This window comes from Scyliorhinus torazame, chromosome 25 (genome assembly GCF_047496885.1).
Source record: "Scyliorhinus torazame isolate Kashiwa2021f chromosome 25, sScyTor2.1, whole genome shotgun sequence".
Taxonomy (NCBI): Eukaryota; Metazoa; Chordata; class Chondrichthyes; order Carcharhiniformes; family Scyliorhinidae; genus Scyliorhinus; species Scyliorhinus torazame.
In genome coordinates this window covers 15,835,814-15,857,066 of record NC_092731.1, presented here as the reverse complement: position 1 = coordinate 15,857,066, position 21,253 = coordinate 15,835,814, and the positions used below count along the sequence as shown (strand labels likewise).

At 54.9% G+C, this 21,253-nt stretch overlaps 1 protein-coding gene across 2 annotated transcripts in view; it reads left to right on the top strand.

Moving 5' to 3' along the window:
• LOC140402355 (MAP/microtubule affinity-regulating kinase 4-like) overlaps nt 1-21,253 on the top strand; it is a 58,806-nt gene that overhangs the window by 36,005 nt on the left and 1,548 nt on the right. The window contains exons 9-12 of one of the 2 annotated variants that reach the window (XM_072490078.1): nt 10,603-10,706; nt 12,247-12,504; nt 14,882-14,964; nt 20,335-20,379. In XM_072490078.1, coding sequence (XP_072346179.1) covers nt 10,603-10,706; nt 12,247-12,504; nt 14,882-14,964; nt 20,335-20,379 — 490 coding nt within the window. The remainder of the gene's footprint in view (nt 1-10,602; nt 10,707-12,246; nt 12,505-14,881; nt 14,965-20,334; nt 20,380-21,253) is intronic. The other variant, XM_072490077.1, reaches the window with a different exon arrangement.

Below are 21,253 nucleotides of genomic sequence, written 5' to 3'. Positions count from 1 at the left end.
TCATCCTTCTAAATTCCAACGAGTACAGTCCCAGTCTGCCCAACCTCTCCTCATAATCCAACCCCTTCAGCTCTGGGATTAACCTAGTGAATCTCCTCTGCACACCCTCCAGTGCCAGTACGTCCTTTCTCAAGTAAGGAGACCAAAACTGAACACAATACTCCAGGTGTGGCCTCACTAACACCTTATACAATTGCAGCACAACCTCCCTAGTCTTAAACTCCATCCCTCTAGCAATGAAGGACAAAATTCCATTTGCCTTCTTAATCACCTGCTGCACCTGTAAACCAACTTTTTATGACTCATGCACTAGCACACCCAGGTCTCTCTGCACAGCAGCATGTTTTAATATTTTATCATTTAAATAATAATCCCTTTTGCTGTTATTCCTACCAAAATGGATAACCTCACATTTGTCAACATTGTATTCCATCTGCCAGACCCTAGCCCATTCACTTAGCCTATCCAAATCCCTCTGCAGACTTCCAGTATCCTCTGCACTTTTTGCTTTACCACTTATCTTAGTGTCGTCTGCAAACTTGGACACATTGCCCTTGGTCCCCAACTCCAAATCATCTATGTAAATTGTGAACAATTGTGGGCCCAACACTGATCCCTGAGGGACACCACTAGCAACTGATTGCCAACCAGAGAAACACCCATTAATCCCTACTCTTTGCTTTCTATTAATTAACCAATCCTCTCTCCATGCTACTACTTTCCCCTTAATGCCATGCATCTTTATCTTATGCAGCAACCTTTTGTGTGGCACCTTGTCAAAGGCTTTCTGGAAATCCAGATATACCACATCCATTGGCTCCCTGTTATCTACCGCACTGTTAATGTCCTCAACAAATTCCACTAAATTAGTTAGGCACGACCTGCCCTTTATGAACCCATGCTGCGCCTGCCCAATGGGACAATTTCCATCCAGATGCCTCGCTATTTCTTCCTTGATGATAGATTCCAGCATCTTCCTTACTACCAAAGTTAAGCTCACTGGCCTATAATTACCCACTTTCTGCCTACCTCCTTTTAAAAAAAAATATGTTTATTCAAATTTTTCCAACAAAATTTTTAACAAACAAACCCCCCCCCATAACAAAAAGAACACAAACACCACAATCAAAAATAATAAACTCCTTATACATTGGGTTTCTCCCGCATATATTAACCCCCCCATATGACATTCAAAAGTACCCTTGGGGAAACCCCCGCCCAAATACCATCCGACAGAGACAGATCGCCGAAACCTTGCCTTCTCCAACCCATACACCCGAAATCACCCTGTCCTGAATCCTCTGTGCCGGGAGCAACGGGAATTCCCTCACCTGCCGCCTCACAAACGCTCTCACTTGCATGTACCTGAACTCATTTCCCAGGGGTAACCCAAACTTCTCCTCCAGTGCCCCTAGGCTCGCAAACGTCCCATCTATAAACAGGTCCCCCATTCTTCTGATCCCTGCCCGATGCCAGCTCCGAAACCCCCCATCCATCCCTCCCGGGACGAACCGATGGTTCTCCCGAATCGGGGACCAAACCGAGGTTCCCATCTCGCCTCTATGCCGTCTCCACTGCCCCCAGATCTTCAAAATTGCCGCCACCACCGGACTCGTGGTGTACCGTGTCGGCGAGAGCGGCAGCGGTGCCGTCACCAGCGCCCTCAGACTCGTGCCCCTGCAGGACGCCATCTCCAACCTCTTCCACGCCGCCCCCTCTCCCTCTATTACCCACTTACGGATCATCGCCACATTGGCTGCCCAATAGTAGCCGCACAGATTCGGCAGCGCCAGACCTCCCCTGTCCCTACTACGTTCCAGAAACACCCTCTTTACCCTCGGGGTCTTATTTACCCACACGAAACCCATGATGCTCCTACCTGCCCGTTTGAAAAAGGCCTTGGGAATCATAATGGGAAGGCACTGGAACACAAAGAGAAACCTCGGGAGGACCGTCATTTTGACTGACTGCACCCTACCCACTAGCGAGAGTGGCAGCACATCCCATCTTTTGAAATCCTCCTCCATCTACTCCACCAACCGCGTCAAATTGAGTTTGTGCAGGGCCCTCCAACTCCCAGCCACCTGGATCCCTAAGTACCGAAAGCCCCTTTCTGCCCTCTTCAACAGTAGGTCGTCTATCCCCCTTCCCTGGTCCCCTGGATGCACCACAAAGAGCTCACTTTTCCCTACGTTGAGCTTATAGCCCGAGAAGTCCCCAAACTCCCTTAGGATCTGATTGACCTCCACCATCCCCTCCACTGGATCTGCCACATACAGCAACAGGTCATCTGCATACAGCGACACCCGATGTTCCTCTCCCCCTCGGACCAGTCCCCTCCATTTCCTGGACTCCCTTAGTGCCATGGCCAAAGGCTCAATTGCCAATGCAAACAACAAGGGGGACAGGGGGCATCCCTGCCTCGTCCCTCAATACAGCCGAAAGTACTCCGACCTCCGCCGATTCGTAGCCACACTCGCCACCGGGGCTCTATATAGGAGCCTGACCCAACTGATAAACCCCTCCCCGAACCCAAACCTCCGCAACACTTCCCACAGATACTCCCACTCCACCCGGTCGAAGGCCTTCTCCCCGTCCATAGCTGCCACTACCTCCGCCTCTCCCACTACCTCCGCCTCTCCCTCCACCGATGGCATCATAATCACGTTGAGGAGCCTCCGCACATTAGTGTTTAGCTGCCTGCCCTTTACAAATCCCATCTGGTCCTCATGAATCACCCCAGGGACACAGTCCTCAATTCTCGTAGCCAGCACTTTTGCCAGCAACTTAGCATCCACATTAAGCAGCGAGATCGGTCTATACGACCCACATTGCAGTGGGTCCTTCTCCCGCTTCAGAATCAGCGAGATCAGCGCCCCGGACATTGTCGGGGGCAGGGTCCCCCTCTCCCTTGCCTCATTGAAAGTCCTCACTAACAACGAGCCTAGCAGGTCCACATATTTCCTATAAAACTCGACCGGGAACCCATTGGCCCCGGGGCCTTCCCCGCCTGCATGCTCCCCAATCCTTTAACCAGCTCCTCCAACCCAATTGGCGCCCCTAAACCAGCCACCTCCTGCTCCTCCACCCTCGGGAACCTCAGTTGATCCAAAAATCGTCACATCCCCTCTTCCCCCGCTGGGGGCTCAGATCTGTACAGCTCCTGATAGAAGTCCTTAAATACCTAATTTACTCTCCCCGCACCGTATTCCCCCTGCTATCCTTAACTCTACCTATCTCCCTCGCTGCCACCCTCTTACGGAGCTGGTGTGCCAGCATCCAGCTCGCCTTCTCCCCATACTCGTACGTCACCCCCTGCGCTTTCCTCCACTGTGCCTCTGCTTTCCCCGTGGTCAACAGGTCGAATTCCATCTGGAGGTTCCGTCGCTCCCTAAGTAGCCCCACCTCGGGGGGCCTCTGCATATCTCCTGTCCACCGTTAAGATCTCCCCCACCAACCCCTCCCTCTCCCTCCCCTCTCTTCTCCCTGTGGCCCTAATGGAGATAGCTCTCCCCTGACCACCGCCTTCAACGCCTCCCAGACTACCCCCACCTGCACCTCTCCGTTGTCATTGGCCTCCAACTATCTCTCAATGCACCCCCGCACCCTGCCGCACACCACCTCATCCGCCAGTAATCCCACATCAAGACGCCACAGCGGACCCTGGTCCCTCTCCTCTCCTAACTCCAGTTCCACCCAGTGCGGGGCATGATCTGAGATGGCTATGGCCGAATACTCCGTTCCTTCCACTTTCGGGATTAGCGCCCTATTCAAAACAAAAAAGTTTATCCGGGAGTAGGCTCTATGTACATGGCAAAAGAATGAGAATTCCCTGGCCAGGAGCCTAGCAAACCTCCATGGATCCACTCCCCCCATCTGGTCCATAAACCCCCTCAGCACCTTGGCCGCAGCCGGCCTCTTCCCCGTCTTGGATCTGGAGCGATCTAATGCTGGATCCAGCACCGTGTTGAAATCCCCCCCATTATCAAGCTTCCTGCCCCCAGGTCCGGAATCCGACCCAGCATGCGCTTCATAAATCCGGCATCATCCCAGTTCGGGGCATATACGTTTACCAGTACCACCCACACCCCCTGCAAACTACCTCTCACCATCACGTATCGACCTCCATTATCCACTACAATATTCTTGGCCTCAAACGACACCCGTTTCCCCACCAGTATTGCAACCCCTCTGCGCTTCGCATCCAGCCCCGAATGGAATACCTGTCCTACCCATCCCTTTCTCAACCTGACCTGATCTGCCACCTGCAGATGTGTCTCCTGAAGCATGACCACGTCTGCCCTCAGTCCCTTTAAGTGTGCGAACACTCGGGCCCTCTTTACTGGCCAATCCAGGCCCCTCACATTCCAAGTTATCAGCCGGATTGGGGGGCTTCTCTCTCTCTCTCTCTCTCTCTCTCTCCCCCCCCCCCCGCCCGCCGACTAGCCATCTCCTTTTCTAGGCCAGTGCCTACCTCCTTTTTTAAACAGTGGTGTCACGTTTGCTAATTTCCAATCCGCCGGGACCACCCCAGAGTCTAGTGAATTTTGGTAAATTATCACTAGTGCGTTTACAATTTCCCTAGCCATCTCTTTTAGCACTCTGGGATGCATTCCACCAGGGCCAGGAGACTTGTCTACCTTTAGCCCCATTAGCTTGCCCATCACTACCTCCTTGGTGATAACAATCCTCTCAAGGTCCTCACCTGTCATAGCCTCATTTCCATCAGTCACTGGCATGTTATTTGTGTCTTCCACTGTGAAGACCGACCCAAAAAACCTGTTCAGTTCCTCAGCCATTTCCTCATCTCCCATTATTAAATCTCCTTCTCATCCTCTAAAGGACCAATATTTACCTTAGCCACTCTTTTTTGTTTTATATATTTGTAGAAACTTTTACTATCTGTTTTCATATTCTGAGCAAGTTTACTCTCATAATCTATCTTACTCTTCTTTATAGCGTTTTTAGTAGCTTTCTGTTGTCCCCTAAAGATTTCCCAGTCCTCTAGTCTCCCACTAATCTTTGCTACTTTGTATGCTTTTTCCTTCAATTTGATACTCTCCCTTATTTCCTTCGATATCCACGGTCGATTTTCCCTCTTTCTACCGTCCTTCCTTTTTGTTGGTATAAACCTTTGCTGAGCTCCGTGAAAAATCACTTGGAAGGTTCTCCACTGTTGCTCAACTGTTTCACCATAAAGTCTTAGCTCCCAGTCTACCTTAGCTAGTTCTTCTCTCATCCCATTGTAATCACATTTGTTTAAGCACAAAACACTAGTGTTTGATTTTACCTTCTCACCCTCCATCTGTATTTTAAATTCCACCATATTGTGATCGCTCCTTCCGAGAGGATTCCTAACTATGAGATCCTGAATCAATCCTGTCTCATTACACAGGACCTGATCTAGGACCCTCGTAGGTTCCATTACATACTGTTCTAGGAAACTATCGCGGATACATTCTATAAACTCCTCCTCAAGGCTGCCTTGACCGACCTGGTTAAACCAATCGACATGTAGATTAAAATCCCCCATGATAACTGCTGTCCCATTTCTACATGCATCAGTTATTTCTTTGTTTATTGCCTGCCCCACCATAATGTTACTATTTGGTGGCCTATAGACTATTCCTATCAGTGACTTTTTCATCTTACTATTCCTGATTTCCACCCAAATGGATTCAACCTTATCCTCCATAGCACCAATGTCATCCCTTACTATTGCCCGGATGTCATCCTTAAAAAACAGAGCTACACCACCTCCCTTACCATCCACTCTGTCCTTCCGAATAGTTTGATACCATCGGATATTTAACTCCCAGTCATGACCATCCTTTAACCATGTTTCAGTAATGGCCACTAAATCATAGTCATTCACGATGATTTGAGCCATCAACTCATTTACCTTATTCCGAATACTACGAGCATTCAGGTAAAGTACACTTATGTTGGCTTTTTTACCTCTGTTCTGAATCTTAACACCTCGATCAGTAACCTCTCCTAAGTTATATTTCCTCTTAACTTTTCTCCTAATTTTCCTTGTCATTGAACCCATATCTTCATGTAACAACCTGCCGCGTCGCTTACCATTAATGTTTTTACTTCCCGTTTTAGCCCTTTTAGTATTCCTGGTCCTATTCACTGAGCTCCCCTCAGTCACTGTACCTTGTGCTGTCGCCATTTTTGATTTTTGACTATGGCTTCTCTGCCTTAAACTTTCCCCCTTACTGCCTTTTGTTTCTGTCCCTGTTTTACTACCTTCCAACTTCCTGCATCGGTTCCCATCCCCCTGCCACATTAGTTTAAACTCTCCCCAACAGCTCTAGCAAACACTCCCCCTAGAACTTCGGTTCCAGTCCTGCCCAGGTGCAGACCGTTCGGTTTGTACTGGCCCCACCTCCCCCAGAACCGGTTCCAATGCCCCAGGAATTTGAATCCTTCCCTCTTGCACCATCTCTAGAGCCACGCATTCATCCTATCTATCCTGACATTCCTACTCTGACTAGCTCGTGGCACTGGTAGCAATCCTGAGATTACTACCTTTGAGGTCCTACTTTTTAGTTTAACTCCTAACTCCCTCAATTCAGCTTGTAGGACCTCGTCCTGTTTTTTACCTATATCGTTGGTGCCTATGTGCACCACGACAGCTGGCTGTTCACCTTCCCCCCCTCATGTCCTGCAGTCGCTCCGGGACATCCTTGACCCTTGCACCAGGGAGGCAACATACCATCCTGGAGTCTCGATTGCGTCCGCAGAACCGCCTGTCTATTCCCCTTACGATTGAGTTCCCTATCACTATAGTCCTGCCATTCTTCTTCCTGCCCAGATGCGCAGCAGAGCCAGCCACGGTGCCATGAACCTGGCTGCTGCTGCCTTCCCTGGTGAGCCATCTCCCTCAACAGTATCCAAAGCGGAATATCTGTTTTGCAGGGAGGTGACCGCAGGGGACACCTGCACTGCCTTCCTACTCTTGCTCTGTCTTTTGGTCACCCATTTTCTATCTCCCTCAGTACCTTTCACCTGCGGTGTGACCAACTCGCTAAACGTGCTATCCACGACGTCCTCAGCATCGCGGATGCTCCAAAGTGAGTCCATCCGCAGCTCCAGAGCCGTCAAGCGGTCTAACAGGAGCTGTTCGACTCCGGGAGCACCGAGAGTTTCATCCACCCGGATCTGGTAAGCCGCTGCTCGCTCCCGATATTCCCGGCCCAACAAACCATTTCCCTCGCCTCCGGGTTGCACTCGGTACAAATCCGAGGGTGCACTATGGTAACCTTAGCGGTACAGGGCACTGAGTACACTAATTTCCAGCTGTCCGTGCTCCCAGACCTCTGCGCCCCCCTCCTTTTAGGGCTCGATTTTCAATGTAATCTCAAGAGCCTGACGCTTAGTTTTGGCGGACCCCTGCCCCCTCTCACTGGGTGCAGCCTAACCCTCCTTCCCTCTTCGCTAACCTCACCGCTGATTGCAAGCCAGTAGCCACTCGCAGCAGGCGATATAGCATGCAGGACAGAATATTTATTAGGTCTGAGGTCCTGCGTCTCTGGCGGGAGGGGGTCATCGAGGCCAGCAATAGCCCCTGGAGAGCTCAGGTGGTGGTCGTCAAGACCGGGGAGAAGCTCCAGGTGGTGGTTGATTACAGCCAGACCATTAACCGGTTTACGCAACCCCCTTCCCCGGATTGCAGACATGGTAAATCAGATCGCTCACTACCGCGTGTTCTCCACGGTGGATCTGAAGTCTGCACACCACCAGCTCCCAATCCGCCCGGAGGACCGCCACTACAGGGCGTTTGAGGCAGACAGCCGCCTTTTCCATTTCCTCCGGGTCCCCTTTGGCGTCACAAACGGGGTTTTGGTGTTCCAACGAGCAATGGACCGAATGGTGGACCAGTACGGGCTGCGGGCCACGTTTCCGTATTTGGACAACGTCACCATCTGCGGCCATGATCAGCAGGACCACGACGCCAACCTCCACCGATTTCTCCAAACCGCCCAAAAACCTAATCTCACCTATAATAAGGAGAATTGCATTTTCCGCACCACCAGGCTAGCCATCCTCGGCTACGTCGTGGAAAATGGGGTCCTAGGGCCCGACCCTGACCGTATGTACCCCCTCCTACAACTCCCTCTCCCTCACTGTCCCAAGGCCCTCAAGAGGTGCCTTGGATTTTTTTCCTACTACACCCAGTGGGTCCCCCAGTGTGCGGACAAAGCCCGCCCACTATTTAAGGCCACCCTCTTTCCACTGGCAGCCGAGGCCCGCCAGGCCTTCAACTGCATCAAGGCGGACATCGTCAAAGCTGCGATGCGCGCGGTGGATGAGTCTGTCCCCTTCCAGGTGGAGAGCGACGCCTCAGAGGTCGCTCTCGCCACCACTCTCAATCAAGCGGGCAGACCGGTAGCGTTTTTTTCACGCACCCTCACCGCCTCTGAACTTTGACACTCCTCGGTCGAAAAAGAGGCTCAAGCCATCGTGGGAGCCGTGCGGCATTGGAGGCACTACCTCGCTGGTAGGAGGTTTACCAGCGATCGGTAGCCTTCATGTTCGACAATACGCAGCGGGGCAAAATCAAGAACGATAAGATCTTGAGGTGGAGAATCGAACTCTCCACCTATAATTACGATATAGTATATCGTCCTGGGAAGCTCAACGAGTCCCCAGGTGCCCTGTCCCGCGGCACATGCGCCAGTGCGCAAGAGGACCGACTACAGGCTTTCCACGACGACCTCTGCCACCCGGGGGTCACCCGGCTCGCCCATTATATCAAGGCCCGCAACCTGCCCTACTCCACCAAGGAGGTCAAAGCTGTAACCAGAGACTGCCAAATCTGTGCGGAGTGTAAACCGCACTTCTATCGACCAGATAAGGCCCACCTGGTGAAGGCATCCCGGCCCTTTGAACGCCTCAGTATCGATTTCAAAGGGCCCCTCCCCTCAAATAATTGCAATACCTACTTTCTCAATATTATTGATGAGTTCTCCCATTTCCCGTTTGCCATCCTGTGCCCCGATATGACCACCCCCACTGTCATTAAAGCCCTGCACACTGTCTTCACCCTGTTTGGTTTCCCCAGCTACGTCCACAGCGACAGGGGCTCGTCGTTCCTGAGCGACGAACTGCGTCAGTACCTGCTCAGTAAAGGCATCGCCTCGAGCAGGACTACCAGTTACAACCCCCGGGGAAACGGACAGGTGGAGAGGGAGAACACAACGGCCTGGAAGACCGTCCTACTGACCCCATGGTCCAGGAATCTCCCGGTTTCCCACTGGCAGGAAGTCCTACCCGATACGCTCCATGCTATTAGGTCCCTCCTTTGCACAGCCACAAACCAGACTCCTCATGACCGCTTGTTTATTTTCCCCAAGGGGACTACCTCAGGGGCCTCGCTTCCACCCTGGCTGATGACACCGGGTCTGGTTCTCCTCCGGAAACACGTTCGGACCCATCAGACCGATCCCCTGGTAGAGAGGGTCCAGCTCCTGCACTCAAACCCGCACTACGCATATGTTGAGCACCCCGATGGCCGACAGGATACCGTCTCCCTCCGAGACCTTGCGCCCGCAGGCGCCGCCACCACCACGTCCGCAGTACCCCCCGCGCTGTACCCCGCTCTTTCTCCCATGCCCAGCGCCCCCGCGCCCATTTGGCTCCCGCGCTCCCTTCCACCCGGCACACCAGTCCGCGGGAATGAAGCTCAGGAAGAGCCGCTCCCGGAGTCCACCCCTGGGGCAGCACCGGACCCACTTCCCCAGCCACCTGAAGCGGCTGCAACACCAGCGCTTCGGCGGTCGCAGCGTACGGTCCGGGCGCCGGACCGGCTGAACTTGTGACCCATCACCCCCGCCGGACTTTATTTTTTTACAGGGGGTGAATGTGGTGAATGTAAATACAGTTAATTCACCAGTTCTGTTCTATGTTATTAACCCTGTGGGTTTTATCTGTGGGCCATTGTATGGCTTCACCCACAGGGGGAGATGTTGGAGGATGTTGGAGCATGGCTCCGCCCCTTTGAAGGGGTATAAGAGGAGCTGGCCTGTGGGACTGTCCTCAGTATGTACCGGTCGCAGACGGGCAAAGTTGATAGTTAATTAAAACCACTGTTTTACTCCGACACGAGTCCTTGAGTGAATTGATGGCCACATCAATTTAACCACCTTAACAAAAACGATTATGGATGATGGTCGCATCACCCTCGTACGCAGTTATCAGAAACCGGTGACGTGCGGCTAGTGAGTGTGTCACAGTCGAGCCGAAAAGCCAGTGATTGGAATCCAAAATCCTCATCAGCACGGTGGGTGTACCTACATCGCCTGGGCTGCAGCGGGTTCAATAGGGCACCACATCACCACCTTCTCACGGGGCAATTAGAGATGGGTAATGAATGCTGGCCTGGCCAGTGAGGGCGGAAATCTAGGGGGAGCTGCCACAGAGTAGCCACCTTAAAGGGACAGACCACGTTAGTCGTCAAACTGCACCCTCCCTTCAGGCAAGCGCGGCCATGAGGGGGCGCCAGTCGCCCCTGGGGCGGCTGAAATTGAGGGGAACATTTCATGAAAATCTTTGTTGTTCCGAATCAACACCCATCTCCCTTGCCTTCCGCAGAATAATATTCCAGCGAGTGCCATGAGCAGGAGGAACACGTACGTCTGCACCGACAGGACTCCCAACGACCGCCAGTCGCTCCTACAGAACGGGAAGGAGAACAGGTAACCACTGCTAAATCTCTTCATTCCTGAGGGGTCACCCCTGGGGTCGTGTTTAAACCAGTGAATAAATTTCATCAAGGCTGAATGATCAATGTAGAGAGCAGAATACTTTTTTTTAATATATTGACCCAGAGGAAACCCACGCAGACATGGGTGCAATGATATGTATAATCTAAGGAGAGTAAAGGGTTAACAAGATGATGTTCATGTATATCAACACTAGATGGCATCACTGAGTAGTCTTCTAAAAGGATGCATCTCTAAGCATTCTGGGAGAAGTTGTTGAAGAAGGATAGTGTGAGGTTGAGATGTAGGTTATATTAAACAGATAATTAATTATTGTAACATGGATTCAATACTATTATTTTGTTAGCTATTATTCAGTCGAGTGTGCGAACCATTTCAAGTAGTGTAAACTAAACTAGCTTTGATTTAAACGTAAGCTTATTAATCTTTGTAAACACTATCAGCGCGATTCTCTCATGCTCGTATGGGAAAATCGCCGTTCGTGCCACTTTTTTCCCGCGGCGCCGGCCCAACGCGGCGTGCGATTCGGATGGGCCGAGCGGCCATGCGGAAACGGCAGAATCCCGCCGGCGGATTTCACCCCTGGTCGCTGCCGGCGGGAACTCGGCGCGAAGAGTCGGGGGGGGGGGGGGGCGGCCTGTGGGCCGGGGAAAAGCCCTCCTTCACCGGAGGGGGGGGGGGGGGGGGCTTCCGATGGGGTCTGGCCTGCGATCGGGGCCCACCGATCGGAGGGCCGGCCTCCCCCCGGCCCTATTTTATTACGCGGCCGGCACGCTGAGGAAGTCCCCCGCGCATGCGCGGGTTGGCGCGGCGCCCATTTGGCGCTGGGAAGGGAGCGTAAACCGCTCCAGCGCCGTGTTGGCCCCCTGTGAGGGCCAGAATCGGTCGCCCCCGCGCCTGTTTCGCGCTGTCGTGAAACGCGACAGCGTTCACAACGGCGCAAACACTCTGGCTCCATTTCGGAGAATCGTGCCCTATGACTTTGGCTATCTTGGAGTTCAATACAAGGAACATAACAACGGGGAGAACGTGCAAACTCCACACAGACAGTGATCCAAGCCAGGAATCGAACCTGGGACCATGGTGCTGTGAAGCAACCGTACTAACCACAGTGCAACAGTGCAGCCCTGGGGATGTTAAAATGTTAAAGTTCTTTCGCCCGCTGGACGACAGGGTGGCGCAGTGGTTAGCACTGCTGCCTATGGCGCTGAGGACCCGGGTCGATCCCAGCCCCGGGTCACTGTCCGTGTGGAGTTTGCACATTCTCCCCGTGTCTGCGTGGGTCTCGCCCCCACAACCCAAAGATGTGCAGGTGAATTGGCCGCGCTAAATTGCCCCTTAATTGGGGGGGGGGAAAAATTATTTTCTAAAAGTTCTTTCGCCTGCTAAAGAGTTCTAGCAAATCATCACCATCCCAGAGCAAGCAAGGGCAGGTGATTAACGCCAGCCTCGGCACATCCCGGACATCGACGTGCTATTTTTCTAAAGTGTTTTTTGTTTGAACCCCTTCCAGCTCAGCGCTGAGCCGCGCTGCTCCGGCCTCACCCTCCACTCACAGTATCGCCGCCCCCACGGACCGCACGCGCTTCCCGAGGGGGACCTCCAGTCGGAGCACCTTCCACGGCGGGCAGCTCCGAGACCGGCGGGGGGCGGCGCAGAACGGCTCGCCGACCTCTCCCACGCTCTCGCCCGACGCCACGTCCTTGCCGCAGACCCGGAGCCGGGCCTCCTCCAACCTCTTCTCCAAACTCACCTCAAAGTTGACCAGAAGGTAAGAAGAGTGCGAGGTCGGGCTGTGATGTCATTGGGCTGTGATGTCATTGGGCTGTGATGTCATTGGGCTGTGATGTCATTGGGCTGTGATGTCATTGGGCTGTGATGTCATTGGGCTGTGATGTCATTGGGCTGTGATGTCATTGGGCTGTGATGTCATTGGGCTGTGATGTCATTGGGCTGTGATGTCATTGGGCTGTGATGTCATTGGGCTGTGATGTCATTGGGCTGTGATGTCATTGGGCTGTGATGTCATTGGGCTGTGATGTCATTGGCTGTGATGTCATTGGGCTGTGATGTCATTGGGCTGTGATGTCATTGGGCTGTGATGTCATTGGGCTGTGATGTCATTGGGCTGTGATGTCATTGGGCTGTGATGTCATTGGGCTGTGATGTCATTGGGCTGTGATGTCATTGGGCTGTGATGTCATTGGGCTGTGATGTCATTGGGCTGTGATGTCATTGGGCTGTGATGTCATTGGGCTGTGATGTCATTGGGCTGTGATGTCATTGGGCTGTGATGTCATTGGGCTGTGATGTCATTGGGCTGTGATGTCATTGGGCTGTGATGTCATTGGGCTGTGATGTCATTGGGCTGTGATGTCATTGGGCTGTGATGTCATTGGGCTGTGATGTCATTGGGCTGTGATGTCATCGGGCTGTGATGTCATCGGGCTGTGATGTCATCGGGCTGTGATGTCATCGGGCTGTGATGTCATCGGGCTGTGATGTCATCGGGCTGTGATGTCATCGGGCTGTGATGTCATCGGGCTGTGATGTCATCGCGCACCCGGAAGTGAAAAACAGGGTGGGGCGGGGCCCTGAGGGGCGTCGTCATCCGGGTCACGGTGCTGTCCCCTCTTCCCCCAACTAAGATGTTACCCATGGCAACCACTTGGCTTCGCGACCAATCTGCTGTGTGGGGGCGATCGTGTAAAATTTAGAGTCAGACCAGAATTTAAACCCCGGTGCCGGCCAATGGCTTGGAGAAGAGCTTTAGCGCGAATGATGGTTTTAATTTTGAGAGACCTGGGTCAAGGGTCAAGCCTGAAGGGAAGATGGCGGAGGAGGAAGCGATTGAGGGAGGATTGAGTAGCCGATGCCAATCTTGGGTTTCTTACAGAGGAGGAGAAGAGATGGAGAGGCAAGGGGTTTGCGTAGACTTGAGCGCAGTCTTGAGCAAGCTCAGAATAGGGGATGAGTCTTGGGCGGTGGAGAATGTACGGAGGAGGGACAGGGAGTCAGCTGGGCTTGCTGACCCGACCTGATAGAGCTGACTAAACTTCCGAAGGCGTTTGCTAAGTTAGATGTGGAGAAGGTGGTTCCGTTTCTGGGGGGAGGCCAGAGCCAGGGACCATCAATATTGGGCAGAGGCTGAACTAAATCCGATTAAGGAATGTCTTTACTCCGAGAGTGATGAGAATGTGGAACTTTGCTGCCACAAATGGGTGGGTGAAGTGAAGAGTGAAGGTTAATTTAAAGGTGAAGCTCATGAGGGAGAAAGGTCTAGAAGGTTATGCTGAAGTCGTTTGGAAAAGAGGAGGCAAGCACGGGCTTTGCTTGACTCGTGCATCTCGAGACCTGGGGATTCACCCGTTTCCAAGGTGAATGCCCCCCAGGTATGAGGTGTTCAGAATCTTGACTGGACTTGGACGGTCGATGGCATTGATAGGAAGTTGCAGGAGGATGCGAATGTTTGGGGAATTGCGCTTTGATCGCCGTTGAAAATAGGCAAGTGTTCCTTGTCGACCAGTGCCGTCGGAGATTAGCTGGTTGGGGAATCGGCCATTTTGGAATCAATTGCCCCCCCCCCGAGATTGATTCCATTGAAGGTGCGGCCCTCACAGACTGCTCTTGTCGATGCCCTTGTTCCTACCACGCACGTGGGAGCCCACGATCGGGACAGAGGCGAGTTACGCAAGAGTTGGGTTGCGGTCTGGGTTCGGCGATGCCGCGCTTCTGCTTGGGAAGTGGTGCAGTTTGAGCGTTGTAAGGTCAGCTGACGGGAAAGGGAAATGGCCCAGCTTTGAGGACGCCTTGATGGAGAATAACTGGGAAAGAGAAATGGTGTGTTGGGATTTAAACTGTGCGGAGATGCCAAAATGGATGAATTGAGGAACAGCAGCCAACATGGATGCCGGGCAAAATGGCCTCCTTCTGCGCTCTAAGCTTCCGTGAGATGAAGGGATGTTGTAAGTATTTCAATAAGTTCACAATTCGATGTGCTCTAAATCGGGCAAGTTTAAGTCTCTGATGTGAAGCAAAGAATCGACAAGTAGGTCTCTTTTTTTTTTTTAAAAAGAAAAGAAAAGTTCTTTGTCTTGTTGCTTTGGCTTTCTGCTGTGTAACCCTGCTTCTTGTCTTTCCTTTCCTAGGGTCACTATTGACCCATCAAAACGGCAGAGTGCCAACAAAAGTGTACCAGGGAACCCTCTCCCACAGGGACCCAAGATTGTTAGTAAGTCTTTCTCAATCAACCTTTCACTTGGTGGCAAGTCTGGAGGAGGTGGATGGGACACTTCACCACGATACGGAGTCAAGCGGCCAACTGGGGAGCTTTTCCGAGCCAGCGATGGCAGGGCGGGAGGTGGGGGGGATGGTGGGGGGTAGGGGGGGCTTACATGGAGTCAACGGCAAGTGTGGGGAAATTGGGAGAGGTAGACGGGCGGAGGTGAGGGGCCCGTGATGGGAGAGGGATTGAATGCCGCCTCCTCGTTGCTCTCTGGGGCTCCTGGTGGGGGTGGACACCGGGAGCTTGGTGTGGCTAGACCTTGTCCCATAGCACAGCTTCCTGAACCGTCGGCAGGAAACGGGTGCCACAGAGTTTTACAGCACGGAAATAGGCCCTTCGGCCCATCGTTACTGTGCCGGCCATCAAGCTCCTATCCCGATCCCATTCTCCAGCACTTGGTCTGTAGCCGTGTGCGCTGGGGTGTTCCGAGTGCTGATCGAAATGCTTCTTCAATGTTGTGAGGGTTCCCGCCTCCACCCCCCTTTCAGGCAGCGAGTTCCAGGCTCCCACCACCCTCTGGGTCAGAAGGTGTCAGGGGAACTGGTGGATGTTCTGCCGACGTTAGGCCCACAGTATGTTTTCCAAGTTTGAAGAGCAGGAGCTTGGCTTTGTATCTAAACTGGAGATGTCCCAAATTCGTCGGGGGCAGTGAGTGGTTCCTGGAGACACCCGGGGGGGAGGGAGGGAGCCTCCGAGGTCTGAGCTGGGGGGGGGGGATTCTCCTCTTCCCGATTCCTGGGGTCCGTCAGGAGGATAGTCCGAAGGGCAGACGGGTGACCTTTCTCTGTGGCCCCCTCCCTCCCGCCAACTCCTAGGCGCCACCGCTTCCCTTCTCTTCTCTCTTTTCTCTCCTTCCTGCATCTCACACGAGAAACGGGCTCCTGTCCGGAACTGATCACTCGCTGTGCAAGGATTGACCGCTGCGTCCTCTGTGTCGAGTCGACCTGAATCAAACTCTGCGAGAAAGAGTGCTCAATGCCATAGGGATTAAGTAGAATGTATAAATCCTGATTGCTCATACTGACTTTTCCTTTCCAGGGCCAGAATATTATGGGTTTCAAGGTGGGGGGGGGGGGGCATGCAAAGTGGCGGGGGGCGGGAATTCGCTCCGTGATCCTGCTTTCCCCCACCCAGCCACAATTCTACATTGGAGCAGGCGGACAGGGCCACGCATGGGAATTCCACTCATGCTTAAGGTTAACGTGCAGATTCAGTCGGCAGTTAGGAAGGCAAATGCAATGTTAGCATTCACGTCGAGACCAGGGATGTACTTCTGAGACTATGTAAGGCTCTGGTCAGACCCCATTTGGAGAACTGTGAGCAGTTTTGGGCCCCGTATCTAAGGGAGGATGTGCCGGCCTTGGAAAGGGTCCAGAGGAGGTTCACAAGAATGATCCGTGGAATGAAGAGCTTGGCGTATGAGGAACGGTTGAGGACTCTGGGTCTGTACTCGTTGGAGTTTAGAAGGATGAGGGGGGATCTTATTGAAACTTACAGGATACTGCGAGGCCTGGATAGAGTGGGCGTGGAGAGGATGTTTCCACTTGTAGGAAAAACTAGAACCAGAGGACACAGCCTCAGACTAAAGGGACGATCCTTTAAAACAGAGATGAGGAGAATTTCTTCAGCCAGAGGGTGGTGAATCTGAGGAACTCTTGGCCGCAGAAGGCTGTGGAGGCCAAATCACTGAGTGTCTTCAAGACAGAGATAGATAGGTTCTTGATTAATAAGGGGATCAGGGGTTATGGGGAGAAGGCAGGAGAATGGGGATGAGAAAATATCAGCCATGATTGAATGGCGGAGCAGACTCGATGGGCCGAGTGGCTTAATTCTGCTCCTTTGTCTTATGGTCTTATGCTCCCATTAAGGGCCTTTTCTTGCCGGGGCTCAATGTTTAGGATGGCGGGCGTTGAGTAGAAAAAATGAACTTTCGCAATCTTGGGCGGGAAAGGGGGTGGGGGGGGGGGGGGGACGCACCTCAATCTGAAAGTCCGTTCCGTTTAGGGGTGCCTTTACCTTGGGGGGGGGGGGGGCCTGGGCGATTCGCACCCCTCCATGCCTCCCCCCAACCAAACCAACATACCCCCCCCCCCCCCCCCTCCCGACACTGAGATCGCCCCCTCCTCCCGAGCCCCACCCTTCCCAGGGAATCCCCTACCCTCCCTCCCCCCGAGACTCCCGGTGCGTCCCTGAAGTGCGGGCCCGGGACTCGGGCTCCGCAGTACCTCTTCCGGCCACTGCAGCGCTGCGCCTGGAGGGGCTGAAGAGCTGTCGGCCAATCTGATTGGCTGGCCCCTCTCCGAGGCGGGACTTCGGTGCAAGGGTGGCCGGATGTCCCACCTGCTACTAACCGGCACTCAGTTGAGCCTAAAACGGCAGCGGCCCTGACTGAGTCGGTGGCAATGCGTTCCCTGCCGATGGCGGGGGCTGAAATTCAGGCTCTGCCTTTTTTTTATCGTTCAAGAGATGTGGGCCTTGCTGACCGGACTCAGCATCTAATAGCCCTCGGGAAGGTGGGGGTGAGCCACCTTCTTGAGCCGCTGCAGTCCATGTGGTGTAGGTACACACACCGTGCTGTTAGGGAGGGAGTTCCAGGATGTTGCCCCGGCGACAGCGAAGGAACGGCCGATATATTTCCAAGTCGGGGTGGTGAGCGGCTTAAAGGGGAACCTCCAGGTGGTGGTGTTGCCCATGTGTCTGCTGCTCTTGCCCTTCTACATGGCAGCGGCTGTGGGTTTGGAAGGTGTTGTCGAAGGAGCCTTGGTGAGTTGCTGCGGTGCATCTTGTAGACGGTACACACGGCTGCCACTGTACGTCGGTGGTGGAGGGGGTGAATGTTGAAGTCGGTGGGTGAGCTGCCAATCACACGGGCTGCTCAAGAACATGTTCAAATTCCCAAGATGACATAATGGCGATTTTGACTCGCAATCTCCTATCTGTTAGTTGCCAGTCACTGTTAGGCTCCCATACCAGGTCAAAGCTGCACCCTTAATCACTGTGATTCAGGCCCTATAGGCCAACCAAATCCCACCCAATTCATCAGAATACCTACTGCATAGGAGCTCCCGTCCTCATTCAGGTGCACAGACAGCCTGACCACCGCGCCCTGACCACCGCACGCCCTGACCACCGCGCGCCCTGACCACCGCCCGCCCTGACCACCGCGCGCCCTGACCACCGCGCGCCCTGACCACCGCGCGCCCTGACCACCGCGCGCCCTGACCACCGCGCGCCCTGACCACCGCCCGCCCTGACCACCGCCCGCCCTGACCACCGCCCGCCCTGACCACCGCCCGCCCTGACCACCGCGCGCCCTGACCACCGCGCGCCCTGACCACCGCGCGCCCTGACCACCGCGCGCCCTGACCACCGCCCGCCCTGACCACCGCCCGCCCTGACCACCGCCCGCCCTGACCACCGCCCGCCCTGACCACCGCCCGCCCTGACCACCGCCCGCCCTGACCACCGCCCGCCCTGACCACCGCCCGCCCTGACCACCGCCCGCCCTGACCACCGCCCGCCCTGACCACCGCCCGCCCTGACCACCGCCCGCCCTGACCACCGCCCGCCCTGACCACCGCCCGCCCTGACCACCGCCCGCCCTGACCACCGCCCGCCCTGACCACCGCCCGCCCTGACCACCGCCCGCCCTGACCACCGCCCGCCCTGACCACCGCCCGCCCTGACCACCGCCCGCCCTGACCACCGCCCGCCCTGACCACCGCCCGCCCTGACCACCGCCCGCCCTGACCACCGCCCGCCCTGACCACCGCCCGCCCTGACCACCGCCCGCCCTGACCACCGCCCGCCCTGACCACCGCCCGCCCTGACCACCGCCCGCCCTGACCACCGCCCGCCCTGACCACCGCCCGCCCTGACCACCGCCCGCCCTGACCACCGCCCGCCCTGACCACCGCCCCGCCCTGACCACCGCCCGCCCTGACCGCGCCCGCGAGAGAGGGAGAGGGGCAGAGGCAAGGTCAGTGGTCTGAAGCTCCCTCGATTGTTGCCCTGTTTTATGCTGGCCAGCCCCTATGCCAGGCAGTGGTGGGCGTGCTCCGTCTGGGAGGAAGTCGAGGGCGGTCCTAGGTGGGTGTCAACGGTGGCCACTTCCCACATTACTCCCTTCGAGACAACGAGCAGGAGGACTCTGGTGTGGAGAGGGTCAGGCTGGGTTGGGTTTCAACAATCCCCGTCGCCTGGAAAACGACTCACTGCCCTGTGTTGGCGAGGTGTGAGAGAGCAACTGACGCCTCCTGATGATGATGTAGGAAATGTGGCAGCCAATGTATGCACAGCAAGCTCCCACAGGCAGCCAGCAGCTCATGATCTTTAGTATGTTGCTCGAGGCCGAAACATTAGCCAGGACGCCAGGGAGTCCTCTTCCTCTGTTTGGCATGTGGCGCTGGTACATTGGCCATGAGGGCCCATAGGACCTCGGCTTAACATCTGAAAGACGGCACTTCCGACAGAATAGAGTTCCCTCATTACTGCACTGAATGTTGGCCGAGGTTTTAGAGCATAGAATCCCTACAGTGTAGAAGGAGGCCATTCGGCCCTTTGACTCTGCACCGACCCTCCGAAAGAGCACCCCGCTTAGGCCCACTCCCCCCTCCCTATCCCCATGACCCCACGGATGGCCAATCCCCCAAACTTGCACATCTGTGGCGTGTGGGAGGAAACCGGAGCACGCGGAGGAAACCCACGCAGACACGGGGAGAACGTGCAGACAGTGGCCCGAGGCCGGGAATCGAACCGGGTGCCCTGGCGCTGTGAGGCAGCAGTGCTAACCACCGTGCCACCGGTCTACCTTGTGGCCTATTCTCTGCATTAAAACCCACAACCCTCTGCCTCAAGAGGCGAGGGAAATTAGTGGAACGAAGAGGGGGCTGAGTACTTATTCATTTCCCCTGGCACAGCACCCTTTCTGAGGGTGTCGGCCTGCTGTTGATGGGCTCAGTGGCCATTCCTGCCTAGCTGGGAGTGGCTGGCAGCGTGTGACGCAGATACGTTTATGATAGTACCTGGTAGGGGGTGGGGGGTGATGAGAAAAAAATAGAGAGATATGTTGACTGGGTGGAGATGATGAGCCCCAGCATGGACCAGGTGGGCCGAAGGGCCTTGTTCTGATGTTGCAAGCACCTCGTGAGGGCGTTTCGCCTCGCTTGTCAACTCTGATGACTCTATGTTCGCGAGTGGATGGTCGCGCACCCTTCCTCCTGCACATGCACCCCCCTCCCCCCCCCCCCCCCCCCCCCCCGACCGCCTCCGGTTGCTATGGTTACTAATTTCTCGTGTGTCACTTCTTTTGTTGAGGGTCGCAGACGAACCTGAGAGAAGTTGGAGATCTGAGGTCACAAGGTAAGCAGACGGGGGAGGGGGAGGGAGGGGGGGGGGGGAGTTACCCAGATGTGCGCGTGACGTCAGTAAACGCGTTGGCGGATGGAGGCGGACACCGAGGCGGGTCTCACCGCCAACCCCCCCCCCCTCCCCAGTGCAATTGTAGCCAGGGGCGTGCTTATGGGAGTGTGCCGTCACAGGGTGAGAAAGGCAGCTGCCGATTCGTGCACAGCAAGATCCCGCAAAGCAGGGCCCTCGGGCGGCGTTGCACGAAAGATACAAAATGGGGGCCCGGGACACTGGAGAGAACATCGCCCGCTCCCCGTGGCAATGGGGACCCATGGGGACCTTTCACGGTTTGGCATGTGACGCTGGTACATTTGGGTGGCAAATCCGTGTGGCCTTCAAGGGAGGGGTGGGGGGGGGGGGGACTGGATTGGGAGGGGAGAGAGCTGACAGAGCTAAGGGGAGCGGGCTGCCCTCTGTTACTCACAACCAGGGCTTACGGTGGAAGAATCCATTCCGTCCGGTCTCTTAGGTTTAATCTCAATTTACTGTGAGACTCTTTCACACAGCTACGAGACCCGCGGGGGGGGGGGGTGGGGTGGGGGGGGGGTGCAGAGTGCGAGGGGCGACCCCTTATCGGGACACTGCCTCAGGCGGAAACAAACCCCAAACGAAACTTAAAACATCCAATTAAAATGTGATTCAGAAGGTCAGTAAGGACCCTTCTGAGCCCAGCAAGCACAGAGGTCTCCATGCTGCCAGTGAGTGCCGCAAGTTCCCACTCTCGGGCTATAAACGCGGTAGAGCGGCAGACAATCGGGACCAAAGTGTTCCAGCTATCTGTATTTGTAAGATAATCAATGTCACATCCTTAATTAGCCATTTCTTG